Here is a 24,247-nt window from a genome sequence, read left to right on the forward strand (position 1 = left end):
CAGCGATTCAGCAGCATGGCAAAGAAGATCCCAGCCTGGAATTCTGACTTACCAACAACTCTATCTGAAATAGCAGCTGCCCAAAACCAGAATGATCAGGTAAATGAGTTGATGGAGAAAGCTGATATACAGGATGGGAAAAATGAGCGGATGTGTTGGGAGATCCAGCAAGGCATGCTGGATAGTTATTTGCTTTGGGAAGCACATGGGATTTTTATGTTTTACTGACTTCCTGTAGAGAGGAAGAAGGACTTTTATTTTGATAGTGGAGTCACCAGAAAGGAAGGCCTAATTGATTGAGCGAAGAAGCAAGATAGCAGGGGAGAACAGCAGCTCATCCAGAGAGAACATGCTGGCAAAAAGACAAACTCTGAGTGTCTGGAGGATTACCTGTTTGGGGGCCTGTTACAGTACATCGCAGCTTGTCGTGTATGGGGCTGCATAGCCACAGATCGGTCAGAGTGTCACCAGAATATTAGACAGGTGGCTGTAATGTTATAGCTGACCAGTGTATATTACATGCCCACACACATTTAAACTTTATTTAAACAGATCACTTGTAAACAATACTAACATTTTTTTTCATTACAAAACAAAAAAAGCAATTTTTGCTTGCTTTATTTCAATATAAGTAATGATGAAAACATGTTTATAAGTTTTTCTTAAATTTTAGTGCATCAAACAGTGCACGGGAACTAACTGCAAGTAAGAACTGAAGTTGAAGAAATGTTGGACTGAACGTGCCACAGGAATGAGTCAAGGAAACAGTCCAGACAATCATTTAAGCTTGTTGCATTACAGCATAGAACTGGGAAAATCTCAATTTAAATGTTGCTGAAATTGGGGCTCGTACATATGAAAAAAGGAACAGTTACTTGCATGTGGGCATAGGGTATTGCAACACGCTATGTACGGTATTAAATGTGCTAAAGAACAGTGAGGTAAATTAACTGTGTGCGTATCCGTTTCCCCCTAGCTGACGTAGGTGAGGACAACGGACTGAATGGGCTCCCTGCACACGGGGCAGAGCTTGTTGTGCTTTTTAAGCTTCTTGGCGCAGATGTAGCAGGCCATGAGGTGTCCAGTGCGTCTGTGGACGATGCAGCCGTTCTTAGGTCTGCTCTGGCAGATGACACAGGGCTCCAGGCAGTATGCAGGCAAGCATGACATGGTGCTGTTTAAGCTGGTGGTGCGCTCCAGCTCAGGCGTTTTCTCCTGGCTGGAGGAGGTGGAGGGCTACAGGTAGGGAGAGGAGGGTTAGGCTCATCACACTTCACACATTTGCGAAAACATAAATATTCACATACATCAAGTAAAAAGCTTTTCAGGGATTATATGACCTGACTTGATAATGTGAAGTGGGCGATACAATACAATTAAAGAGGCTACATGTTATAAATGCAATTTATCCAAAAATCTGTGACCCAAAAAAAAGTCAGAAGGACAAGAAAAAAAAATATATACCTCCTCAGTGATCTCTGTATCTTCATCAAAAGAGGCCTCATCCTCTGCATCATAGACCTATAAAGAAAATGTAAGAATAAATAAAAGCAAACATCAATTTCACAACTATCTTAACAACTGACTGTGAGTACAGACCACAGTTTCTGCTTGCACTTACAAGCAATGACCACAAGAGGGAGCTCGTTATACCATTCCCTATTCAAAAACATGTTTTCACAGCAGGAGTTATTTAGAAAGAGCTAAAAGTGGTGCTTATTTTAAACAAGAGCAGCTGTGTCACAGAATAGAGTTGAGACCTTGAGATCTTCCCCCGGTATTGAGTCTTCATCGTTCTCGCTGTAGGTGTCAGATTCGATAGACTCCACCTCAAACTCCACACTGAATTTATCACTCACTGAATCATCACTCTCATCACCCTCATCACTAGGAGATCTATCTATGTCCTGTAGAACAGAAAGACAGGTCAGACAGGCAAAGGGAACAAAATGGAGGAATACTGCAGGGTGATTTGTATATACTGTAAGTTCTAAAGCCACTGTTTAGTTTTAATCAAATATTACAAATATACATAAGCAAATAATACATAGTTCACTAATTATCAGGTTGTCACTGCTCCCAACACATGATCCAGCTCATAAAGGTCTACTCAGCTCACTGGCAAGGTATGAGGAATATTTTGAGCAGAAGAAAATACACCAGCCCTTTCTTTCACTCTGTACTAGGGCTGGGCAACACAATGACATAATCTAGATATCTGATTGGTCAGAAGATGCTGATTTAATTGTCTGTAACAGCACGGCTTGGGAGTAATGCCAACTGTAATTCAAACTGCAAGCCTCTCTAAATACTTTGTTTCTATAGTAACAGCTCATTCACAGGGACTTGTGTAATGTGTGTAATCGACTGAGGAGTTTCTTGAACATTTATAGAAGGAGTCTCCAGTGTCAGCGCTTTTCAACAGAGGTAAAGCTGTAACTTTACCTTTCCAACATCTGTTTCCAGATAACACGACAGCTACATTTTTTTTTGTAACTATAAACAGTTAAATAGTATGATGTGCTGATTCTTTAATCAGTAAAAATTTGAATTGTTGGAGAAATTGCTGTGGAATAAGAGGAATAAAACACTTGGGGATGTGTTGTCATAAGAAAATAATCAACTTTGGGGTGGCAACAGTAACTCTGCTTCATCACACTACCTCATCAGTGATTCATTTCTTATATCAACATGCCCTTAAGTGTTTTACTGCTTGTTGAACAGTGCTGCGTACATTATAAGCTTATATAGGATGAGTGTGTGATGAACTAACCGAATTGCTGTGTGATACTGAAGGCTCACTGCTCCCTCTCTCTCTTTGCAGGCATGACAGGCTGTCGTCAAATGTCAGGGAGATGCTGTCAGACTTGTGCCTCTTCCTAGGCTCACTGGATTCCTCAACTGAGAGACTCACTGAAAGACAACAAACAAACAAATAAATCAAAACAGTCTTAAACAAATCAAAACAGATATAACCCATGTGACAGCAGGCTAAAGAGCCGCGCACAAGGAAGAAAAAAGGTGCTCCTCACCCAGCTGCTGCCTGAGTGCTGAACAGACAGTGCCACTTGAGCACTCGTGTTTTGGACAGCCAAAATGCACATGGCTCTAAGTTGGGACGGCCCAATCGTGCACGGCTGACAGCCAATTGTCGTGAGCTCCTCAAAGAAGAGATCCTGGAAGAGAGATGGTGGATTTCCTTGAGTGTGCCCTCGCCACCCTGGCAATCGGGGGGGTTCAGCCCTAACACACGACGGGATGGCACGCCCTGTTTCCCAGACCCCAATGATAGTAGGGACAAGAGATTGCCACTCAGCTGCCTCACCTTTACCTCCCCACCTGTTGAACACATGCCCACTGAACCGGACCCGTGCCCCCCACAGCTGGTCACTAAGCCCTGGCTCGCAGGCTGCGCCTGAGTTGCCACTACTTCTCCTGCTTGAATGTGACCTTCAAGATTGCGACGTCGGCGAAGGCAGCCATCCAAGAAGCAACCCCGGAGCCGGACGGCATGCATGGCCCTAGAAGAAGACGACACTGGGACAGGAGCTGAAGGTGATTCCCCCCGAAGGTGATTGCTCCCGAGTGCCAACTGAAAGTTCATGGCCCACTGGCAAGGACCCTTCACAGTCCACGAGAGGGTGGGTCTACCACCTGCTGCAGCCCAGTAAGCACACACCCACACAACTATACCATATCAACCACTTAAAAAATGGATCCCATCTGCCCCTACTCTGTCTGTGTTTTCCCCTCTCTCTCTCTCTCTCTACAGAGCCCTCAGAACAGGCCTTGGTCCAGAAGGGGAAGACCTGATCCCTGTGCAGCGACAAGAGCTGACTGAGCTGGTGGACCAGTTCGCGAATGTCTTCTCCATGCCCCCTGGCTTGACACATCTGCCAGCATGAGGTAAAAACCACACCGGGAATGGTGGTCCAGCAGCGGCCCTACCGAGTCCCAGAGGTCCGCAGTCAAGCCATCAAGGAGGAGGTCAGAAGAATGCTGCGGGACGGGATCATCGAAGAGTCCCATAGCCCCTGGTCCAGCCCCCATAGTTCTAGCTCTGAAACCTGACAGAAGCCTGTGTTTGTGCAACGACTTCCGGAGGCTAATCCTGGTCTCCCAGTTTGATAGCGACCCCATTCCCCGGGTGGACAACCTGGGGGAACACTTGAAGAGGGCCCGCTTTATCTCCACCCTCGACCTGACCAAGGGCTACTGGCTGGTGACCCTCGCCCCAGACGCCCGACCCAAAACCGCCTTCAGCACTGCCAGTGGCCACTGGCAATGTCGGATCCTCCCCTGTGGGCTGCACTGGGACCCAGCCATATTCCAACGATTGATGGACATCGTCCTATGACCCCACCGCCCCTACACTGCTGCCTTCCTGGACTCCCCCACTTGGACAGATCACCTACACCACCTCAGTGAAGTCCTAGGAGAACTCTGGAAGGCAGGACTGACCACCAACCCCCGTAAGTGCCAACTGGGGCTGACCGAGGTGCAGCACCTGGGTTATCGGTTCTGCTGAAACCCCAGGAGAGGAAAACCAAGGCGGTGAGAGAGTACCCCGGCCCACCACCAAGCAACAGGTATGCGCCTTCCTGGGGCTTGCCGGCTACTATCTTCTTCCTAAGCACTCCCTTCTTGGACCTAACCAGGAAAGGCCAGCCAGATGGGGTGCGATGGACTGAGGAGACCAAGCTGGTGTTCCAGGCCCTCACCAGCTTGCCAGTGTTGCTCAACCCTGACTTCAATCAGCCCTTCGTTGTGCACACCGATGCCTCCAAGACAGGACTTGCTGCCATCCTGTCACAAGACTTTGATGGCGAAGACTTGTACATCAGCAGGAAGCTGACCCCTACTCAGGGTCACTATGCTGCCACTATGGTGCCATTAAATGGACCATCAAGGAACTCCGGTACTACCTGACTGGCCAGGAGTTCACCCTAGTCACCGAGCACATGTCCCTCCAGTGGATGGCCCGGACACCAGGACACCAATTCCCGGGTCACCCGGTGGTTCCTGCCACTGCAGGACTTCTTGTTCAGGGTCCAACATCAGGCAGGGGACTCAGCACAGCAGCACTCAGCTCTCCACCGTCATCGAGAAGACCATGGGCTATAAAAGAGCTCAGTGGCTGCAGAGAGGTGAGCACGCTTTCACTCCCCACTAATGTGTTGGTCTCTCTCTCTCGCTCTCTAGACAGCAGCGATGCCTCCTGAGCCAGACCCCTCGAGGCTCCTCTCGCCGACCCCCGGAGCCGCCAACAGCACTGCCCAGGCTGCTGCCAGTGACCTTCCAGGCCCTCACCTACACTTCCACTCCTCACTCCTTCACTCACTCACTTTATTAAAAATAATGTCACCTTTGGCACTTATTTTGCTCTCTCCTGTGTCTGTGTTCAGCCCCTCACAGCCGAGTTGCTACACCCAATAATTTAATTTCTCTCATTTTGAAACGAATTATTTGTGTGACCTGTTTGAGAATCCTGATATGCTGCACAACCACTTGACCACAAATGCTTGGAGCAATCGAGTGATTTTTTTTAGCTTTGAGCGCGAGCTATGAGGTTATTTTAGTTAACAGGCAAAGTGCATGCAAACTGCATGGTTTAATCATCACACACTCACAGCCAAAAGACAGTTTGGTTCAGTAATACCATTAAAATCCAGAACAAAAAAAAAATAAATAAAATGTACAAATCAAATTGGAGCTACTGTATACTATCATATGAATCACTTCTAAGGAACTGTATGCATTTCATTTTTGGATGAACAGTATGAATGTTAACTCCTCAGTTCTTTACCACTTCATCAAGCACACTAAACCCTGAAATTAAGATTACAGGTTTGAAACTTCATTTGATTGTGATTAGCATGTAGTCGACTTTATTGGTCTGCTGTCACATTACCATTCTTGCTGACTCCTAAGCATATCGACTTTGGCTTGAAAATACACCCTGGCTTCAGGACACACACAAGTGCCACTTCTATATCTGTATCTTATCTCTGTTAATGCTTTCTGTTTGGGTTTTTTGTGCGTGCGCACTCACTGGGATCACTGCTCCGCAGTCTCCCGCGCTGTTGCAGCTGTTGTGTGGAGGTAGATGATCGTGGGTTTGTCTCCTACAACACAAACACCATTTAGATTTAGACACACTGCTAAGTCTAAACCTACATTCACACTTGTAGCCTGTCTCTTGTACAACCACTAGTGCTGTCGATTATGGGTGTGACTTTTTTGATTTTTTTATTTTTGCCGCAAGTTGCCAGTCGCTGTACTATGAAGTTGCCAGTAAGCATTTCTACTACTGATTGCCAAAGTAACATATATCAGTGGGTGGTGCAACTAGCATTCCACTTTTTGCCACTAAAATTAAACATTCTGGAGGGAGAGTGTGTATGTAGGCATCATATTCTACGAGATAAGCAGTGTGTGTTCTTTGCCATTGTGGCCATCTATCTGCAGCAAAAGCGCAAGTGCCGGACTATCTTGGTCCACAAAACAATTTGGAACCGCAGGCAGCATGGCAGATCACAGATCGTGTGCGCTCTACAGCATAAATAATTTGTGCAGAATTTAGAAAATCTGAATTCAAGTTGTTTCGTGGTGAAAATGTGGCTCTGTTTTGCTCATGTACGTCAAAGAGGAATAATTGGCTCTTGAGTTGTTGCTTGCTAGCATGAACATATGGCGCAACATGGTAGCAGTGTGGCACCAGTTTAACTGGTCAAAATATTAAAACAGCAGACCTATAGCGTTGTACATATATAGTATAGCATGCATATGTAACAGGTAATCTCTTCTCTGCCTGAAATTCTCTAATCAGTCTGTGGAGAAAAGTGTTAGATGTATTTACCTCTGGCCCTCGGTCAGCTTCACTTAGAGCGCTACCTTCTCTAAATGTTGACTGAAACTCTAAGAAAGAATAAAACAGACAAATAATAAATGATTGAAACTTTAAATAAAATTCTCAATTATGTTTAAAAAAACATGTAAAGAGGTCAGCAAAAAAGGTAAGTGTTTGTACCTGGAATTTGCACTGCTATGAGATGTTTAGAAATCATTGCATACAAAGCTCTGGAAAGACAAAGAACTCAAAATAACATCCTGTACAACTTTTGTGTCTCATCCTGTAAAAGATTTAGATACAGATGTTCTAAAGGCAAAATCTGCTTCATGAACAATTTCTCCAGAAGAGAAGACACATGCGTTTGTTACTCTGTAAAAGGTTTCGTTTTCAGATGGATTTGAGAATAAGGACACCTGTCACTTCGTAAACCCCGCCCTACATTAAAAGAAGTCAGGAGCACTATGGCTGTTTCAGCTGTTCGGCAGTTGGTGGATGTTTTTAACGAGATACACACTGTGGTTCTTTGACGGAGAAGCTGGCCACTCCGAACACAGCACCGAGAGCGTTGTTTCCACAGTGCACAATGTGCTGCTGCTGCTTGTCGTATAACTCCTTGCTCATGATGTACTCGCCCAGGTAGAACATAACCTGAATCACATTCACAAAAATGCACAATATAAGGGCTTGTAGGGATCCACAGATACATCATGTCGATTAGAGGAACGAGAGTGACTACTGAGCTGTCAGTGTCCTGGGTATTAGGGCTGGGTGATATGACAATACAATATTGATATTGTGATACATTACATGATACACTTTTCCGAGATATCGTTGGTATTTTTTTAAATAACAATTACAAACAGATGATAGATGTTTTTTCCCCATTCTTTCTTAGTATTTATTTTGTGATACATATCATGTAACGTTAGAGAACCTATAGATCGTGCTACATTTTGTGTAATGTTAGAGAACCTACAGATCGCTCCACATGTCGTGTATCGTTGAAAACCTAAGTGTTTGAACAGTGTATTTGGACAGTGACATAATTTTTGTAATTTTGCTTCTGTACACCACCACAATGGATTTGAAATGAAGCAATCAATATGTGACTTTCAGCTTTAATTCAAAGCTTGCATTAACAATTTAGGAATTACAACCATTTATTTTTACAGAGCACCTCCATTTTCACAGGCTCAAAGTAATTGGACAAGCAGTTTCATGGCCAGTTGTGACCTGTTTCCTCCTTATTGACAAATTAAGGAGACAAATGGTCTGTAGTTGATTCCAAGTGTTGAATTTGCATTTGGTAGCTGTTCATGGTAATTCTTTATATGTGATCCAAAGAGGTGTTGATGCAAGTGAAGGAGGCCATCATTGGGCTGAAAAAACAAAACAGATGTACCAGAGAGACAGCAGAAACTTTAAGAGTGGCCAAATCAAGAATTTGGTACATTCTTAAAAGAAGGAATGCACTGGCGAGCTCAGCAACTCCAAAAGGCATGGAAGACCACTAAAGAAAACTAAAGTGGATGCACACAGAATTCTTTCCTTGGTGAAGAAAAACCCCTTCACAACAACTAGCCAAGTCAAGAACACTCTGGAGAAGGTAGGTGTATCATTATCAAAGTCTACAATCAAGAGACGCCTTCATGAATGTAAATACAGAGGGTTTACCTCAAGATGCAACCTACTGGGAACACTCAAGAACAGAAAGGCCAGATTAGACTTTGCTAAAAAAAAAAAAAAAAACCTCAAAACAAAGCCTGACTAGTTCTGCTGCAAGATTGGCATTGGCAAGGCATGGGCATGTATGGCTGCCAATGGAAATGGGTCAGTACTGTTTATTGATGATGTGACTGCTGATAGAAGTAGCAGGATGAATTCTGAAGCCTACAGAGATGACTTTCTGCTCAGATTCAGTCAAATGCTGCAAAACTGATAGGATGGAGCTTCACAGTACACAGATGGATAATCAAGTCAAGTCAGTTTTTATTGTCATTCCTCCATATAGCTTGTATACATTGGAACGAAATGTTTGTTCAGGACTATGGTGCAACGCAGAACAGTATGCAAGACTACATAAACTGCAGTGTAACAGTGTGAGACAGTGTGAGATGAGTGCAGGACAATAAATACACAGAACAACATGTTAGATACACAGGACATTAAATAAACAGGACAATAAACACACAGAACATGGGCTGTAAACTGTAAACTATTTATCTATCTATATATGATGCAGCTTTGTAAAGTGCAGATGTGCAATGTTTTGAGTCATACTGGGTTAGGTGTTTCACTAGCCCAGGTGGGCATTGGGAGGCAGCAGGGTATTGAGTAATCTGACTGCCTCAGGGAAGAAACTGTTGCGGAGCCTGCTGGTGGTGGTAGCACAATTCTCCTGTACCTTGTGCCAGATGGCAGGATGGTTAAGAGTCCATGAGAGGGGTGAGAGGGGACTTCCACAATACTGGTGGCTTTGAGGATGCAGCAGTTGTTGAATGAGGTGGCGACGGTGGGTACAGAGACTCCGATGATCTTTTCAGCTGTTCTCACCATTCGCTGTAGGGTCTAGCGGTCGGAGACTGTGCAGTTCCTGTACCACACGGCGAGATAGCTGGTCAGGATGCTCTCCCTCCCTCTGTAGAAGGTGGTGGGATTGGAGGGGGGAGTTTGGCTTTCTTCAGACTCTGTGGAGGCACTGTTGGATCTTCTTGGCTAGGCAGGTGGTGTTGAGAGTACAGGAGAGGTCCTCCGTTATGTGCACACCAAGAAACTTGGAGCTTTTGACTCTCTTTACAGTTTGTAACACTCAGCGTTACCCACTAAGGTATACACAAAAATCTAGGGCTCTTTCTTACTGCAAAAATGTACGTTAGTTTGTATTTGGACAAAACAAAAAACAAAAAATACACAGAGACCAAGAAATACATGGTACCACCAGTGTATAGTATCTATATATATATATATATATATATATAAATATATATATATATACATATATATATATATATATATATATATATATATATATATATATATATATACACTATATTACCAAAAGTATTCGGTCACCTGCCTTGACTCACATATGAACTTAAGTGCCATCCCATTCCTAACCCATAGGGTTCAATATGATGTCGGTCCACCTTTTGCAGCTATTACAGCTTCAACTCTTCTGGGAAGGCTGTCCACAAGGTTGAGGAGTGTGTTTATAGGAATTTTTGACCATTCTTCCAAAAGCGCATTGGTGAGGTCACACACTGATGTTGGTCGAGAAGGCCTGGCTCTCAGTCTCCGCTCTAATTCATCCCAAAGGTGTTCTATCGGGTTCAGGTCAGGACTCTGTGCAGGCCAGTCAAGTTCATCCACACCAGACTCTGTCATCCATGTCTGTATGGACCTTGCGTTGTGCACTGGCGCACAGTCATATTGGAAGAGGAAGGGGCCCGCTCCAAACTGTTCCCACAAGGTTGGGAGCATGGAATTGTCCAAAATGTTTTGGTATCCTGAAGCATTCAAAGTTCCTTTCAAACTAAGAGGCCAAGCCCAACTCCTGAAAAACAACCCCACACCATAATTCCTCCTCCACCAAATTTCACACTCGGCACAATGCAGTCCGAAATGTACCGTTCTCCTGGCAACCTCCAAACCCAGACTCGTCCATCAGATTGCCAGATGGAAAAGCGTGATTCATCACTCCGGAGAACGCGTCTCCACTGCTCTAGAGTCCAGTGGCGGCGTGCTTTACACCACTGCATCCGAAGCTTTGCATTGCACTTGGTGATGTGTGGCTTGGATGCAGCTGCTCGGCCATCCGCTGACCCCTCTCCGTCAAGTTTACGTGGCCTACCACTTCATGGCTGAGTTGCTGTTGTTCCCAAACTCTTCCATTTTGTTATGATAAAGCTGACAGTTGACTGTGGAATATTTAGGAGCGAGGAAATTTCACGACTGGATTTGTTGCACAGGTGGCATCCTATGACATTTCCATGATGGAATTCACTGAGCTCCTGAGAGCGGCCCATTCTTTCACAAATGTTTGTAAAAACAGTCTGCATGCCTGAGTGCTTGATTTTATACACCTGTGGCCAGGCCAAGTGATTAGGACACCTGATTCTGATCATTTGGATGGGTGACCGAATACTTTTGGTAATATAGTGTGTATATATATACATATATATATATATTTATATATATATATACACAGTCAGGTCCATAAATATTGGGACATCGACACAATTCTAACATTTTTGGCTCTATACACCACCACAATGGATTTCAAATGAAACAAACAAGATATGCTTTAACTGCAGACACTCTCCAGGAGGTAGGTGTATGTGTGTCAAAGTCAACAATCAAGAGAAGACTTCACCAGAGTGAATACAGAGGGTTCACCACAAGATGTAAACCATTGGACTGAGCACACAGCCCTGCGGAGTGCTGGTGTTCACTGTGGTCAAAAAGTCCAGGATCCAGTTTCAGAGGGAGATGTTCAAACCCAGCTGGCCCACTTTAGTTTCTGTGGGATGATTGTGTTGAATGCCGAACTGAAGTCTATGAACAGCATCCTTACATAGTTGTCCCTTTTGTCCAGATGTGTCAGAGAAAGGTGGATGGTAGCAGACACGGCAACCTCTATTGAGCGGTTGGAAAGTAGGCATACTGAAATGGGTCCAGTGTGTTGGGAAGACTGCACTTTATGTGTTCCTCAGGAATTTAATTAATGTACAGTTCCCTAGGGTGAGATAGCCGGCTGGGGGTCCACCCTGCCACAAAACATATCTTTCTGAGATACCAGTGATCCTGACCCTTTCTGCTCTCTGGACCTGCCTGATCCATCCTGATGCCCTACTTCTGGTTGGAGTTCTCATCACTTGCACATAGACAGCCTGAAGATCACCATTACTTGCAAGCTATGCAGCTAGCAGTCAGGGCCACACAGTTGAAGAAAGAGCAGGATGTTGCAGGGTATTATATTTAGCTTGGCTAACTATATATGTAGCTGTGCAGTGTGGCTGCAGAAATGAAAACGTGGATAAAAAACTTAGCTGGTCACCCTCCATTCTGAATCATTCCTTTGAACTTTCATTAACCCTCTGGGGTCGACCAACGCACCGACGCGTTTTGTGGCATCTTCTCCTGATAACGCCGAAAAGAACTTAAATTACTCTGTCAGTTTTGATCGTACAGATAAGAGCAATACATCATTCGAATCTGTAAAGGGTCTACTTTTATTTGTATACACTCATAATAACAACAAAATGCTGTGCTTTTGTAGAATAAAGAAAACAGACAGGGTGCGTTCTCTGTCTTCTCCGTCTCTGTCACCTCTCTTCACAGACCCGTAAATAAAACACCCTGAATCTCAGCGAATACTTGCCTCAAAGACATGAGAAATATATGTATAGAAAGCTTGAGTTGTCTACTTTTAAATTAAACAATTCAAGTCGAAAACAAATAATCTCTTTTTATGTAATCGGTATGAAAGTAAGGAGTGGTACAGTTTCTCCTGTCTCACCTCATTATAGCTAATGTGATCCCGCCTCGCACTGAGCGCGCTGTTCATATGGAAACGATCTGAGGTGAGCCAGGTAATTATGTACACGCCCCCGAGAAATGGCATAAAACGTCAAGCTTCATCACAGAATTTACTCACTTCTTCTGCGCGTTTGGATGTTGGCACGCTACACGGGTGAAGAAGCACTCCGGCTGGTTCTGGATGTTAATTTGATTTATTTACTGTATGGTAAAATGTGTGCTATGTGGTAATTGTGTTCTTTTTTTCTATAAATTAGTACTAGTATCAGTGAACATCACAATAATGTTAATAATGTAGTTTATTTGTTTACTTAATGCTTACTTTTTTTATTTCAGACGTGAGAAAAACAGTGCAAAAGAACCTGTGGCAAAGAGAGCCAAAGCAGATAATCAGCCCACTCTGTCATGGAACACCGAGACTGATGTTGACGTGGCTCCACAGGCTCTGAGATTCCTGCCCACACGGGAACCTGGACCACATCTAGACCCAAGACCCTGTGAGGCACATACTCCCATGAGTCTCTTCAAAATGTTTTTTTCTTCAACTGCTGTGTCAACTCTGTGTCGAAACACCAATGCTCAGGCTGCCAGGGCACGTGCAAAGGGCCATAAATATAAATGGACAGACATCAGCATCAGTGAGCTGTACTGCTAAATTGGGCTACTCTTCTACATGGCCATGGTGAAGTTGAGGTCCGTCAGAGACTACTGGCGGCAGGATAGTGTTTTCTCTGTTCCTTTTCCTGCCACAATCATGTCAAGGGACAGATACTGCACCATTTCATGGAATCTGCACATCAGTCACCCAGATGACCGAAAGAGGGGCACAGCTGAACACGACCGTCTTTTCAGGATCAGACCCCTCATGGACACTATCCGGCATGCATGTAAGGCCATCTATCATCCAAGACAAAATTTGGCAGTTTTGAAAAATTTGAAAGAATGGTGGCATGCAAAGCAAACACAGGAATGACTCAGTACATGAAAGCCAAACCAACCAGGTGGGGCTTCAAGTTGTTTGTTCTTGTGGACTCATCAAATGGATATACTGTAGATTTTGCTGTGTACACAGGAAAGAACAACTTTCCCACAGGCCATGGACTGTCATATGATGCTGTGACATCTCTGTTGGACCGTAGAGTTTTGGGCTCTGGGTACCATGTATACATGGATCATTTTTACACTAGCCCCAAGCTTCTAACAGACTTGTTTACTTTGAAGTTTGGTGCATGTGGGACTTACAGAGACAACAGGAAGGATTGCCCTCGGAATGCAGCTAACTCACTCACCAAAAAATCTGTCAGGGGCTCCATCAGGTGGATTCGAGATGGACATCTTGTGTTTGTGAAATGGATGGACACACGAGAGGTGTCTGTCTGTTCCACCATCCATGCTGCTCATACAGGAGACACTGTGCAGAGGAGGTTGAAAACACAGAATGGATGGAGGACAAAGAGTTTTCCATGTCCTGCACCTGTGACTGCCTACAACCAGCACATGGGGGGTGTTGACCTGTCTGATCAGCTGTTACATCAGCTGGTCGCCGGATCTGTGTGCTTTGCAAAGCAAAGCATGGTAAGAGGCAGGACACTCCTTGGAAATGCCAGGCATGTGATGTTCACTTGTGTGTTCAGCTGAAAAGGAACTGTTTCCTAGAGTGGCACAAAGATGTATAGCTGTATAGATGTATAGCTGTTCAATTCTGTGGGCTTCAAAGAGTGGGCTTTTACTATATTCTAAATAAACTACAAACAAAAAATAAATAAATATCTTTTGTCCTCACATTCTTTTTCATAGCACTTCCCTCTCAGCCACATTCCTGACTCAACGGCTCATTATGCAGGTCATTATGCGGGTCTTTGTCTTCTTAGGTGTCAATCACATTATTATTCGTGATCATTCACGCCCTCTTGCATATGCCCTTTCGAAACAAAAAGTGTCTTAGAAAATTTAAATAAGTATATTGTTTACTGTGAATGAGTGAACAAGATGATTATCACATCATTTTGATGCAAAAAATCTAGGCTACAAGATCCAGTTCTCGAAAGTCTTGTGAACCAATGTTCTGTATGTGTTTTATGGCCTTATTTCAGTGACTTAAAAATTTTAGTTTTTCACTAACCACGCATAAATGCTGTTTTCTCAAAAACACAATCATGTATAAACATGCTGCTCACATATTATTGTAGCCCAGTTTGTGCTGATTACAGTATTATCAGATTTTAGCCATTAATATATTTGAAAGCAACTGAAAAAAGCACAAATGTCAGGGCATGTCAAAATTTGTCCAGGGCCCCAAAACACCCTCAGACCCCAGAGGGTTAAAGACGACACACATGGCGTGCCAAGTGTACTTCCTATAGGTAAATTTTACAGGTTTTCCTTTTTTATTTTTGCTTTCTTAACATTCTTTTATTCTTCGCCTCAACTTGCATATAGCTAGGATATCTGTGCTCAAATTTTATCACATAGGCATACCACATGTATTCATTTATTACTGAAACACGTAAGGCAGGGAAATCAGTTCCAACACTGATCCAACAAAAGGTAGATCTCCAGGAACAGGAAAGTGTGTGTTTATTTTATATATATAGTCATGTGAAAAAAGCAGAACACCCATTAAATATTCAGTTCTTTATTAAGAAATGTCAACTCTGTCAAATGTCAGTGTCAATTTCTGATCTTGTTTTAATTTGTACCTGTAGATGAAACTGATGTAATTGCATTTAAACAACAAAAAATCACTTATTTACTTTTTACTTATTTACTTATTTACTTTACTGTTTTTAATTAATAAACAAAAGAAACCAACAAAAATGAGTATTTCAATGGAGAAAAAAGTTAGGACACCCTGTGCCCTAATAGCTAGTGTTTCTACCTTTGGCTGAAATAACCTCAATGAGACGTTTCTTGTAGCCATCTACCAGTTTCTGACATCGACTGGAAGAAAGTTTCCCTCACTCCTCAGTGCAGAATTCTTTCAGCTGTGTGATGTTTGAGGGGTTTCTTGCATGCACAGTCCGTTTCAAATCATACCACGGGATTTAGATCTGGGCTTTGACTCGGTCATTCCAGAACTCTCCATTTTTTACTTTTCAGCCAGTCCTTGGTGGAATTACTGGTATGTTTTGGGTCATTTTCATGTTGCAAGGTCCAGTTCCGCTTCAGCTTCAATTTTTTTGACAGATGGTCTCACATTTTTCTCAAGCACCTTCTGATACAATGTAGAATTCATAGTAGATTCTACAACCCCTGGCAAAAATTATGGAATCGCCACACTTAGAGGATGTTCACCCAGCTTTTTACTTTATAGCAAACAAACGAATCACAGATATGACACAAAAAAAGGTTTTGTTCAATAGCTTAACATTCTGGCTTTGTGAAACATACATCAAAAAATTCACTGACATTTTTTTTTTTGTTAATGGCATGTCATTTTCCAAATCAAGTAGAGGAAATAATTATGGAATCACTCAATGTTGAGGAAATATTATGGAATCATCTTTTAATTTCCATTTCTAAAACAAATACCGGGACACGTTTAAACATGCTAATTAGTCAGCAGTTAAAAGGGAGTGCTTACACACGTTAATGAGCTGTTGGACTTGACTAATTGAAAGGAAACAATTAGTTTGTCAGTTGAAACATTGGAAAGGATTATAAAACTCCTTCAACATGGAATTTCAACACGGAGTGTGGCCAAAGAAGTTGGTTGCTCCCAGTCAGCTGTGTCTAAAATTTGGGGCAAGTATAAACTTAATGGGGAGGTTATAAAAAGAAAACATACAGGCAGACTAAGGAAGACGCCAAAGCATCAGGATAGAAAACTCAAAGCAATATGCCTTGAAAATAGAAAATGCACAACAAAACAAATGAAAAACCAATGGGCGGAAACAGGAGTCAGTGTCTGCGACAGAACTGTAAGAAACCGGCTGAATGAAATGGGATTTATATATAGAAAAGCCAAACGAAAACCAGCACTAACACCAAAACAGAAGAAAACAAGGTTACAGTGGGCTAAGGAGAAGCAATCATGGAGTGGGGATGATTGGATGAAAGTGATATTCAGTGATGAATCATGAATCTGCATTGGCCAAGGAGATGATGCTGGAACTTTTGTCTGGTGCCGTTCTAACGAAACATATGAAGATGACTGCCTGAAGAAAACAATCAAATTTCCCAACTCATTTATGATATGGGATCGCATGTCAGGTAAAGGACCAGGCGAGGTGGCAGTCATTACCTCAGCAGTCAATGCACAGGAGTACATTGAAATTCTTGACACTTTTCTCTTTCCATCCAAAGAAAATAGGTTTGGTGGTGATGAAGTAATTTTTTCAGGATGACAACGCATCGTGCCACAGAGCAAACAGTGGTAAAGCTTTTCTTCAGGAAAGGCATATCAACGCAATGACATGGCCAGCAAACAGTCCGGATCTCAATCCAATTGAAAATTTATGGTGGATATTAAAAAAAACTGGTCCATAATAAGGCTCCATCCTGCAAAGCTGATCTGTCAACTGCTATTCGAGAAAGCTGGAACCAGACTGATGGGGAATATTGTTTTCCATTAGTGAAGTCTATGCCTCAAAGAATTCAGGCTGTCATAAAAGCCAGAGGAGGAGCAACAAAGTACTAATTGTGTTTTTTTGTTGATGATTCCAGATAAAGCTTTAGTATGTTAGACTCTGACAAGCTAAGATAAAAGCTTAATACTTTGGGGGGGTTGGGCAAATTAGGAGCAGGTGAGAACAATGATGACACATGGGGAGACAACCAATGACAGGACATGGGTGGAGACAGGACATAAACCAAAACAGAACACACATGTGAAAATAAACAAAGTCCTAACCTGGAAGCGTGCGATGTCACGCTCCCGGTAACTTAAGCGCGCTGAGCGCTTTGATACTCAACGCAAGGGAGAAATACTTGACATAATACACTTCTAGCAATAACTAGAAGATTATTCTTTGGAGTCAGATAATTAATTAAATGTATTGGAGTCGGATATTTAAATCACAAAATTAAAACACGCATTAAACCTTCGGCTGCACTTATTTCCGTCCTTGGTCATATGAGAGCAGCGGAATAAGATAACACTTTATAATTTAGTCCCACTCTGCGTGCTATCACTGCCACCACTTACCATGAAAGCAGCTCAGAGGCTTCTTAAGGCAAAGAAATGAAATGTTTTTAAATGTCCAATGACCTCAGCCCAATTGAGCTGCTTTTCACTTACTGAAGACAAAAAGACCCATAAACAAGCAGCAACTGAAGGCGGGTGCAGTAAAGGCCTGGCAAAGCAGCTCAAAGGAGGAAATTTAGCATTTGGTGATGTCCATGGGTTCCAGATATAGAAATATTGCAACCATAAAATGTTAACCACGAAATGTGTACTCATATTTGATACCATGTAATCCTCAATGTTACAGATGTATGGAACCAGTGTTGTGCTCAAGGTGACACAGAGGCCTGAAAGTGATCTTTATGACCTTACATAGGCATCGGTATCCTGCTAAGTGGGGAGAAATTTTCAACTTAAGTGAGAAAGGCTGCCTTAAACACTAACATAAGCATATATGGGAATGTTGGTTCTTGTGAAAAACTGGATGTGGAAGTTTTTTTTTTTCATGTAAATGTATATAAGAATGGCCCTCTGAAGAGTTGGGGAGCTTTCTCTGCAGAGAACCGCTCGGCTTTATTTTTTGAAAGAATAAAGTCTATGGCTCGAACCTCGGCTCTCCGGAGTGATCTTTGATCTTCATTACTGGCTACAACACAGACTTCAGTCAGTCACTGACTGCAAAGGATTGGCATCCAAGTATTAAAAACAATCAAAATATTTATGATTAGATTAGTTTGTCTAATTACTTTTAATTATGTTTAATTACTTTTGAGCCTGTGAAAATGGAGTGACTCTGTAAAAAAAAAAAAAAAAAAAATTCCTAAACGGTTAATGCAACATTTTTGTTAAACCCCTGGAGCTGGCCTGAGAGCCTAGGTTAAATCTTTTGATTTTATAATTTTATGCATTTTAATTTAAAAATAAATGCACTTATGCATTTTATTAACAGCCAGGTTTGTAAACAATATAATACAGTGCCTTTTGGTTTGTATTTATTCATTGTGCCGTCTTGTGGACTGTTGATTTAAAAATCTGGAGTTCATTAGTTATTAATTTCCAAATGAAAGACTAATCTTGCATTTTTACAAATCTCCCTTATAAATCAGATCAATATACATGAAAAATACCTGAAAACAGATTTTGGTGGGCTTAATGGGCACACTTACCCTATGGCTGTTACTGAAGCACTAAACATTTATGTGAAATTCTACAGAAAAATCGCACCATGGTTTAGGAAAGGTTTTTTTTTCAGATTTGTTTTGTTCATTGTTTAGAAAATGTCAAAGCTTTATATTTCAAAAGTCAAAGTTTAACTTTATCCCAGGTCCTTACTTGCACTGCAATAGCATTTCATAATGACAAAAGCTCAATAAACTTTTCAAAATATATTTTGGTTCCATCTGTGAATTAAATGTTCCTGATTGTGAGAAACAGACACATCGTTTAATATCGATCGCAGGCCCATCGATCAAACTGAAATCCCCCCATATGCACCCCTCTTACCTCCTTCATGGTGAAAACATCCTTATCTGCACCTGCATCTTTTAACAGGGCATGCAACTGCACTCTGGGTCTTACCTGAAAAAAAAAAGAACAGATATAAATAAATAAAGACTGACATCACAACTACGTGGTTTCAGAGAGGTTCTTGAATGCTAGTTTATCTCACCAGCTTTTCATTGTACATCCTGTTCATCTGCAAACTGCTCAGACAATTTTCTGTAGCCATGGTATCTGTGGAGTGAAAAAAACACAAGAAACACAAAATGCCGGTATGATTACAGCCTGTTATCCAACAGCTTGTGCAAAGCACCTGAATCAAATAAATAAACTTCTATATTACAGACCCCTCCAAAACCCACCCATTTTTTCAAGTGATCAAAAATATTGGAACATGTGACTGACAGGTGTTTCTTGTTGCCCAGGTGTGCCTTATTAAAATGATTGTTTAATTAAATTAATAGCTCAGAATGTCAGAGAAGTGGCAAAAGTGTGGCATGTGGAAAACAAAGTGGTTTGCTGTGGTTAGGAGGAAGTGTGAGAGATATGCACTGTTCTGGAACTCTTTGAGCAGGTCACTGTGGAGATCAGTGCAGACAGGTACAGAGGACAAATGTTATTACATTATTTATTATTATATACCTGCATATTACAGGTGAATATTAGAGGTGAATGGCAGTAATAATAGAGAAGAATAAACTGAACAAAGTCCATATTCCACATAATAAAACAAAGCATAATTTTCTGAGTTACTGTTTTCTCTTTCTTTCAGGTACATGACATGCTACTCCCGTGCAATGGTCTGCAGAGAATAACAGCCCACCACTAGACAGGAGGTACGGTAAACACAGGGAAAGAGTTGGTGAGAGAGCTGGTGACTGAGAGAGTTGGTGACTGCTCTCTGTGCATCTATGGAAAGAAAGTTCCACAGAATGGAATGCAATACTGTTGTCTCAGAAAACACCGTACTGGACCCGAGGTTCAAGCAGAGCTCCTGATGAGGCACTTTAAACAGTAATAACAGCAGCAGCAAGATGCAGCCCCAGCAGCCAGCTGGCTCCACCAGGAGGCCAAGAGGGAGAAGAGGGTGAAGGGCATTAGAAGTGGAGCCACAAATGTCTGCTGTTTGGAGGCTCTTTGATGAAAGGGCAGCAGGAGATACTGCAAGAAGGAATTTCACAACAGATGCTATATTGGAAGTAAGATCCTATCTTGAGAAGCCCTTTATCCATAGATCTGCAAACCTGCTGAGCTGGTGGGAGACCAAGGCTTCAGTCTACCCACCATCAAAGTGATGGCAGGGAGACTGTGCATCATAGCAACATCAGTCCCTTTAGAAATAATATTCTCCAAAACAGGGCAGATAATAACAGAGAGAAGAAACCAGAACAGCCCCTCTAAGCTGAGGCACTTAGTCTTTCTTAAGGCCAATCTCCCCTAAAGACAATGATTCACTATTTCACTGTTAATAGTGTGACGGCAGATCGGCAGTCAGCGCACAAAGAAAGAAAAGCGCTCCTCACACAACTGCCACCGTGGTGCTGAAAGAGCAGCTCTGCTTCAGCACCCCTTCTGTTTCGGACAGCCCAACAGCACGTGGCTGCAAGGCGGGGTGGCTTAAACACACACACGGCTGGGGGCTAATGATTACAGCAGCAGCTCTCCACCATCCTGCAGCCACCAGGAGAGCATAAAAGGACACTCCACACACAGACATGTGAGCAATTTCTTCCCTAACCCTACTGACGCATTTTTCTCTGTCTCGCACAGGAGACATCGGATCCGAGGAAGACTACACTCCCTGGCTGCCTCACCCAGAGCACCCTGGGTCAAGAACCACCAGAGCACACCTCAATGCCCTCTGCCTTTCCCCACCTCAGTTTCTGTGCAAATAGCAGTAGTGTTGCCAAGATATTGCATAAAACACTATGCGGTGCTAATGTCAATGCATTACATGGAAATGGTTGGAGATATCAAAAAGTTTTTTTGCCAGCATTCTCTGAAGATTATCTATGTTAAATTTGGTGAAGATTGGATAAATGGTCTAGGAGGACTCCGAAAAGGTAGGTTTTTAACATGACTCAAAAATGGTGGACAGACAAAATGGCCCACCGTGGGAAAATGCATATCATTGGTTTTGGACCGACAGTTCGATTTGGTCTAGCAAGACAAAACTTATTGCTGCCATGGACGGAAGATGATCCAAGTTGAATCTGTTGAAAATCGGACAAACGGTCCGAAAGGCAAAAATATGCTTTTTTTCCATATCTCGTGAGCACTAGGTGGCGCTCTTCTGAAACTGTGTGGCTACCCTCAAGTCATGATTGCTATGACATATACTAAGTTTGGTCTGAATACGCTAAAGCGTTATGGAGATATAGCCTCACGTCCTAATCAACTTGAATTCCATAATTTTTTGTCAGCACGGTCTGATGATGAGCTCATTCGATTTTGATGAAAATCAGATGAATGGTCTAGGAGGTTTTCCAGAAAATTCAAAAATGGTGGAAAATCTCATCAATCTCATCAAAATTAAAACCATGGCTTTCAATTCGGCATGAGCCTAGGAATTAGAGGAAGCTTTTTTCCCTCTAGCCCTTATGGTGAGAAGTTATTAGCATAAACACGAGTGCAACTTTGAGGTGTTGGTGGCGCTAGAGGTCTCGAGATAGAGACTTTGAACTTGCTGTGTAACAGTTCAGACTGTCCTCTATCTCTGTGCAAAATTTCACAATTTTTTACCACACGGTTCTATGGGCTGCCATAGACTTCCATGGCGGAAAAAGAATAATATTAATAAGAACACATACAAGAATACTACAAATACAAGAGGGGTCTTTGCCTTTTCAGGGCTTTAGTATAATTACACTGAATAATATGTGCACACATGCCAACAATAGGTCAAAGCATTGCTAAATCTGGCTGAATTCTAAAAGCCAGAAAGGGTACTAAATGAAGAGCCGTTTGGGAGCCGAAAGAGTCGGCTCTTATAGCTGAGCTTAGCCAAAGGATCTGGCTCACTAAAAAAAGACGGAATTCCCATCACTGTGCTGAATCGGTGTTGCACGCTACATGCCCGGACATGTCTCATTACGCTCGAACATACAGCGATTCTGTCACCAGTCTCCATACTATGCAGTCGCCAGTAGGCGTTCCTACTACTGGTTTCCATAGTAACATTTATCAGTGGGTGGTGCAACTAGCCTTCCACTTTTGACAACAAACCGCTAAAATTAAACATCCTGGAGGGAGAGCGTTTGTATATAAAATTCACCAGTGTATGTAGGCATCATATCCTAAGAGATGAAGGAAAAGCAGTGTGTGTTCTTTGCCATTGTGGCCATCTATCTGCAGCAAAAGTGCAAGTGCTGGATTGTCTGGGTCCACGAAACGATTTGGACCCGCAGGCAACATGGCGGATTACAGATCACGTACGCTGTACTGTCTTCACTCCCATTGGTAGTCTCTGCACCAAGTGGCTCCAAATTTGCAGAAACCTTTCTCAACATCTAGTGGCCAACAGTCGCTGTCGGTCCTGTTGCAGGAAGTCACCAGCTCTCACTGAAAATGAATTGGTCTCCTGTCGCTTTGTCGCTGCATGAGTGAACGTACCTTGACAGGACGGTTTAAACCAACCTCCAGCATTGTGTAATGAGAACACAACCTCGTGCCGAGACTGAACAGCTTAAACATTAATTCTCTCAGCACACAGCTAGAGAGGTTACATCATGTGTATGTCTAGTATACATGCTTGGGGTTGAGTTAACACCTCAACATATTTAAAAATGTGATGTACATGTGCGTAACCCCGAACTGATTAGAATCTTCCAGCAAAACATGTACTGCATGCACATAAATCTAATGCAAGTTAAATGTTAGGTAATGATATCTGGTTTAAAATGTTTTGCTTTTACAACAGCTGCAAGAGAAAATGCACAAGTCCTGACAATAATAACTGACAGCTGCCAACTGCAAAATAAATTATTTTACTGCTTCTTTTTTGTAACCTTACCCATGTGTAATGTCAACAAACACCACTATAAATTCCTACCTCTTATCTTGCCAGTAAAATGCATTCTCTGAGCAAAGCCCAGGATCAAGCATGTTTACATTAGCATCGCCTAAACAGCAGTGTTATCTTGCTAGCTGGATTTAATTATATAATACCCTGACAAGCATTTTTGCAAGCTAAAATTACTATAAACTCTCCTTGTAGCTTGTTAGAATTTACATTATAACATTAGACATTAGTTAACGTCAAACAAATAGTGTGCAGTTAAAATAGACATCCTAGATATGTTCTCTGACAACAAATACGATTTATTACTTAAAAAAAAACAAAAAAAAAAACAACGCGCTTAAATAAGAGTTAACCAAAAGCTAAACATTTCCTACCTTACGAACTCTGATGGTCGACGGTTAAAATTTGACGGTTGAAGATATTTTTTTTCGAAAGTTTGAAATCAGCTCGCTCGCACGTGCTGCACGCGCGCGTAAACAAGGCGCGCGCTGAGTCTCCTGTTACATTAGTCCAGTGTCAGCGTGTCCCGTTTGCCTTCACTGCGCATGTGCGAAATGACGTTCGCCGTGACAATACATTCCATACTTTAAAATATGTATTTAATTACAAACTGTCTAACAACGTGACATTCTTCTGATGCCAGTACTGTGTACATGTTTAATCAGGTAAACTATTCAACACACTTCACCCCCAGAGTATTCGTTTCCACTGAGACTCCTGTATATTACAGTGTGAGGAGTTATAAAGCACTACAGCCACGCTGGTGAGGTATTTAAGTGTCATCTTTATGTATAACAAGTTCCATCTATAGAACAGTCTCTATTACACTGGGAAGCCAGGGGGAACAGATTTACCTGGAGGCCTGAGAAAAGTGTTTCCTTCCTGTATATTACAGTGTGAGGATTTTAAAGCACTACAGTCATGCTGGTGTGGTATTTAAGTGCAACATATCATATAGCTTTTTGAATACTGCATACAGAAATACCAAATCAACACTAGCAATATTATTATCACTTACATCTTCATGATTGCAGTCCTCTGGGACTGACACTACTTTTTTCCCTAGTTCCAGTTCTGTAGCCTTCGGTGTTAGAATTGTGGGTAAGACGCAAACTATGAGGTCTGTGCACTTGATAGAAGCTGAGCAAACCATCCTTTGCCTTTCTTTGCTTCAGTTTTTGATTTAAACATATTGGGAAAGTGTCTAAGA

The 24,247-nt window shown here is 42.3% G+C and overlaps 1 protein-coding gene across 1 annotated transcript; it reads right to left on the reverse strand.

Moving 5' to 3' along the window:
- Window positions 1–513: 513 nt before the first annotated feature.
- Window positions 514–23,578, reverse strand: LOC117596669 (E3 ubiquitin-protein ligase Mdm2). The gene is made up of 11 exons (XM_034302320.2): window positions 23,412–23,578; window positions 19,186–19,250; window positions 19,020–19,094; window positions 7,368–7,501; window positions 7,031–7,080; window positions 6,860–6,918; window positions 6,053–6,125; window positions 2,774–2,913; window positions 1,761–1,907; window positions 1,465–1,521; window positions 514–1,236 (listed from the first exon to the last, which is right to left on the reverse strand). Exons 2-11 carry the CDS (start codon window positions 19,243–19,245, stop codon window positions 973–975), a joined length of 1,059 nt encoding a protein of 352 aa, XP_034158211.1. The 5' UTR covers window positions 19,246–19,250; window positions 23,412–23,578; the 3' UTR covers window positions 514–972.
- Between the last annotated feature and the right edge of the window lie 669 nt (window positions 23,579–24,247).

This window comes from Pangasianodon hypophthalmus, chromosome 19 (assembly GCF_027358585.1).
Source record: "Pangasianodon hypophthalmus isolate fPanHyp1 chromosome 19, fPanHyp1.pri, whole genome shotgun sequence".
Classification (NCBI taxonomy): domain Eukaryota; kingdom Metazoa; phylum Chordata; class Actinopteri; order Siluriformes; family Pangasiidae; genus Pangasianodon; species Pangasianodon hypophthalmus.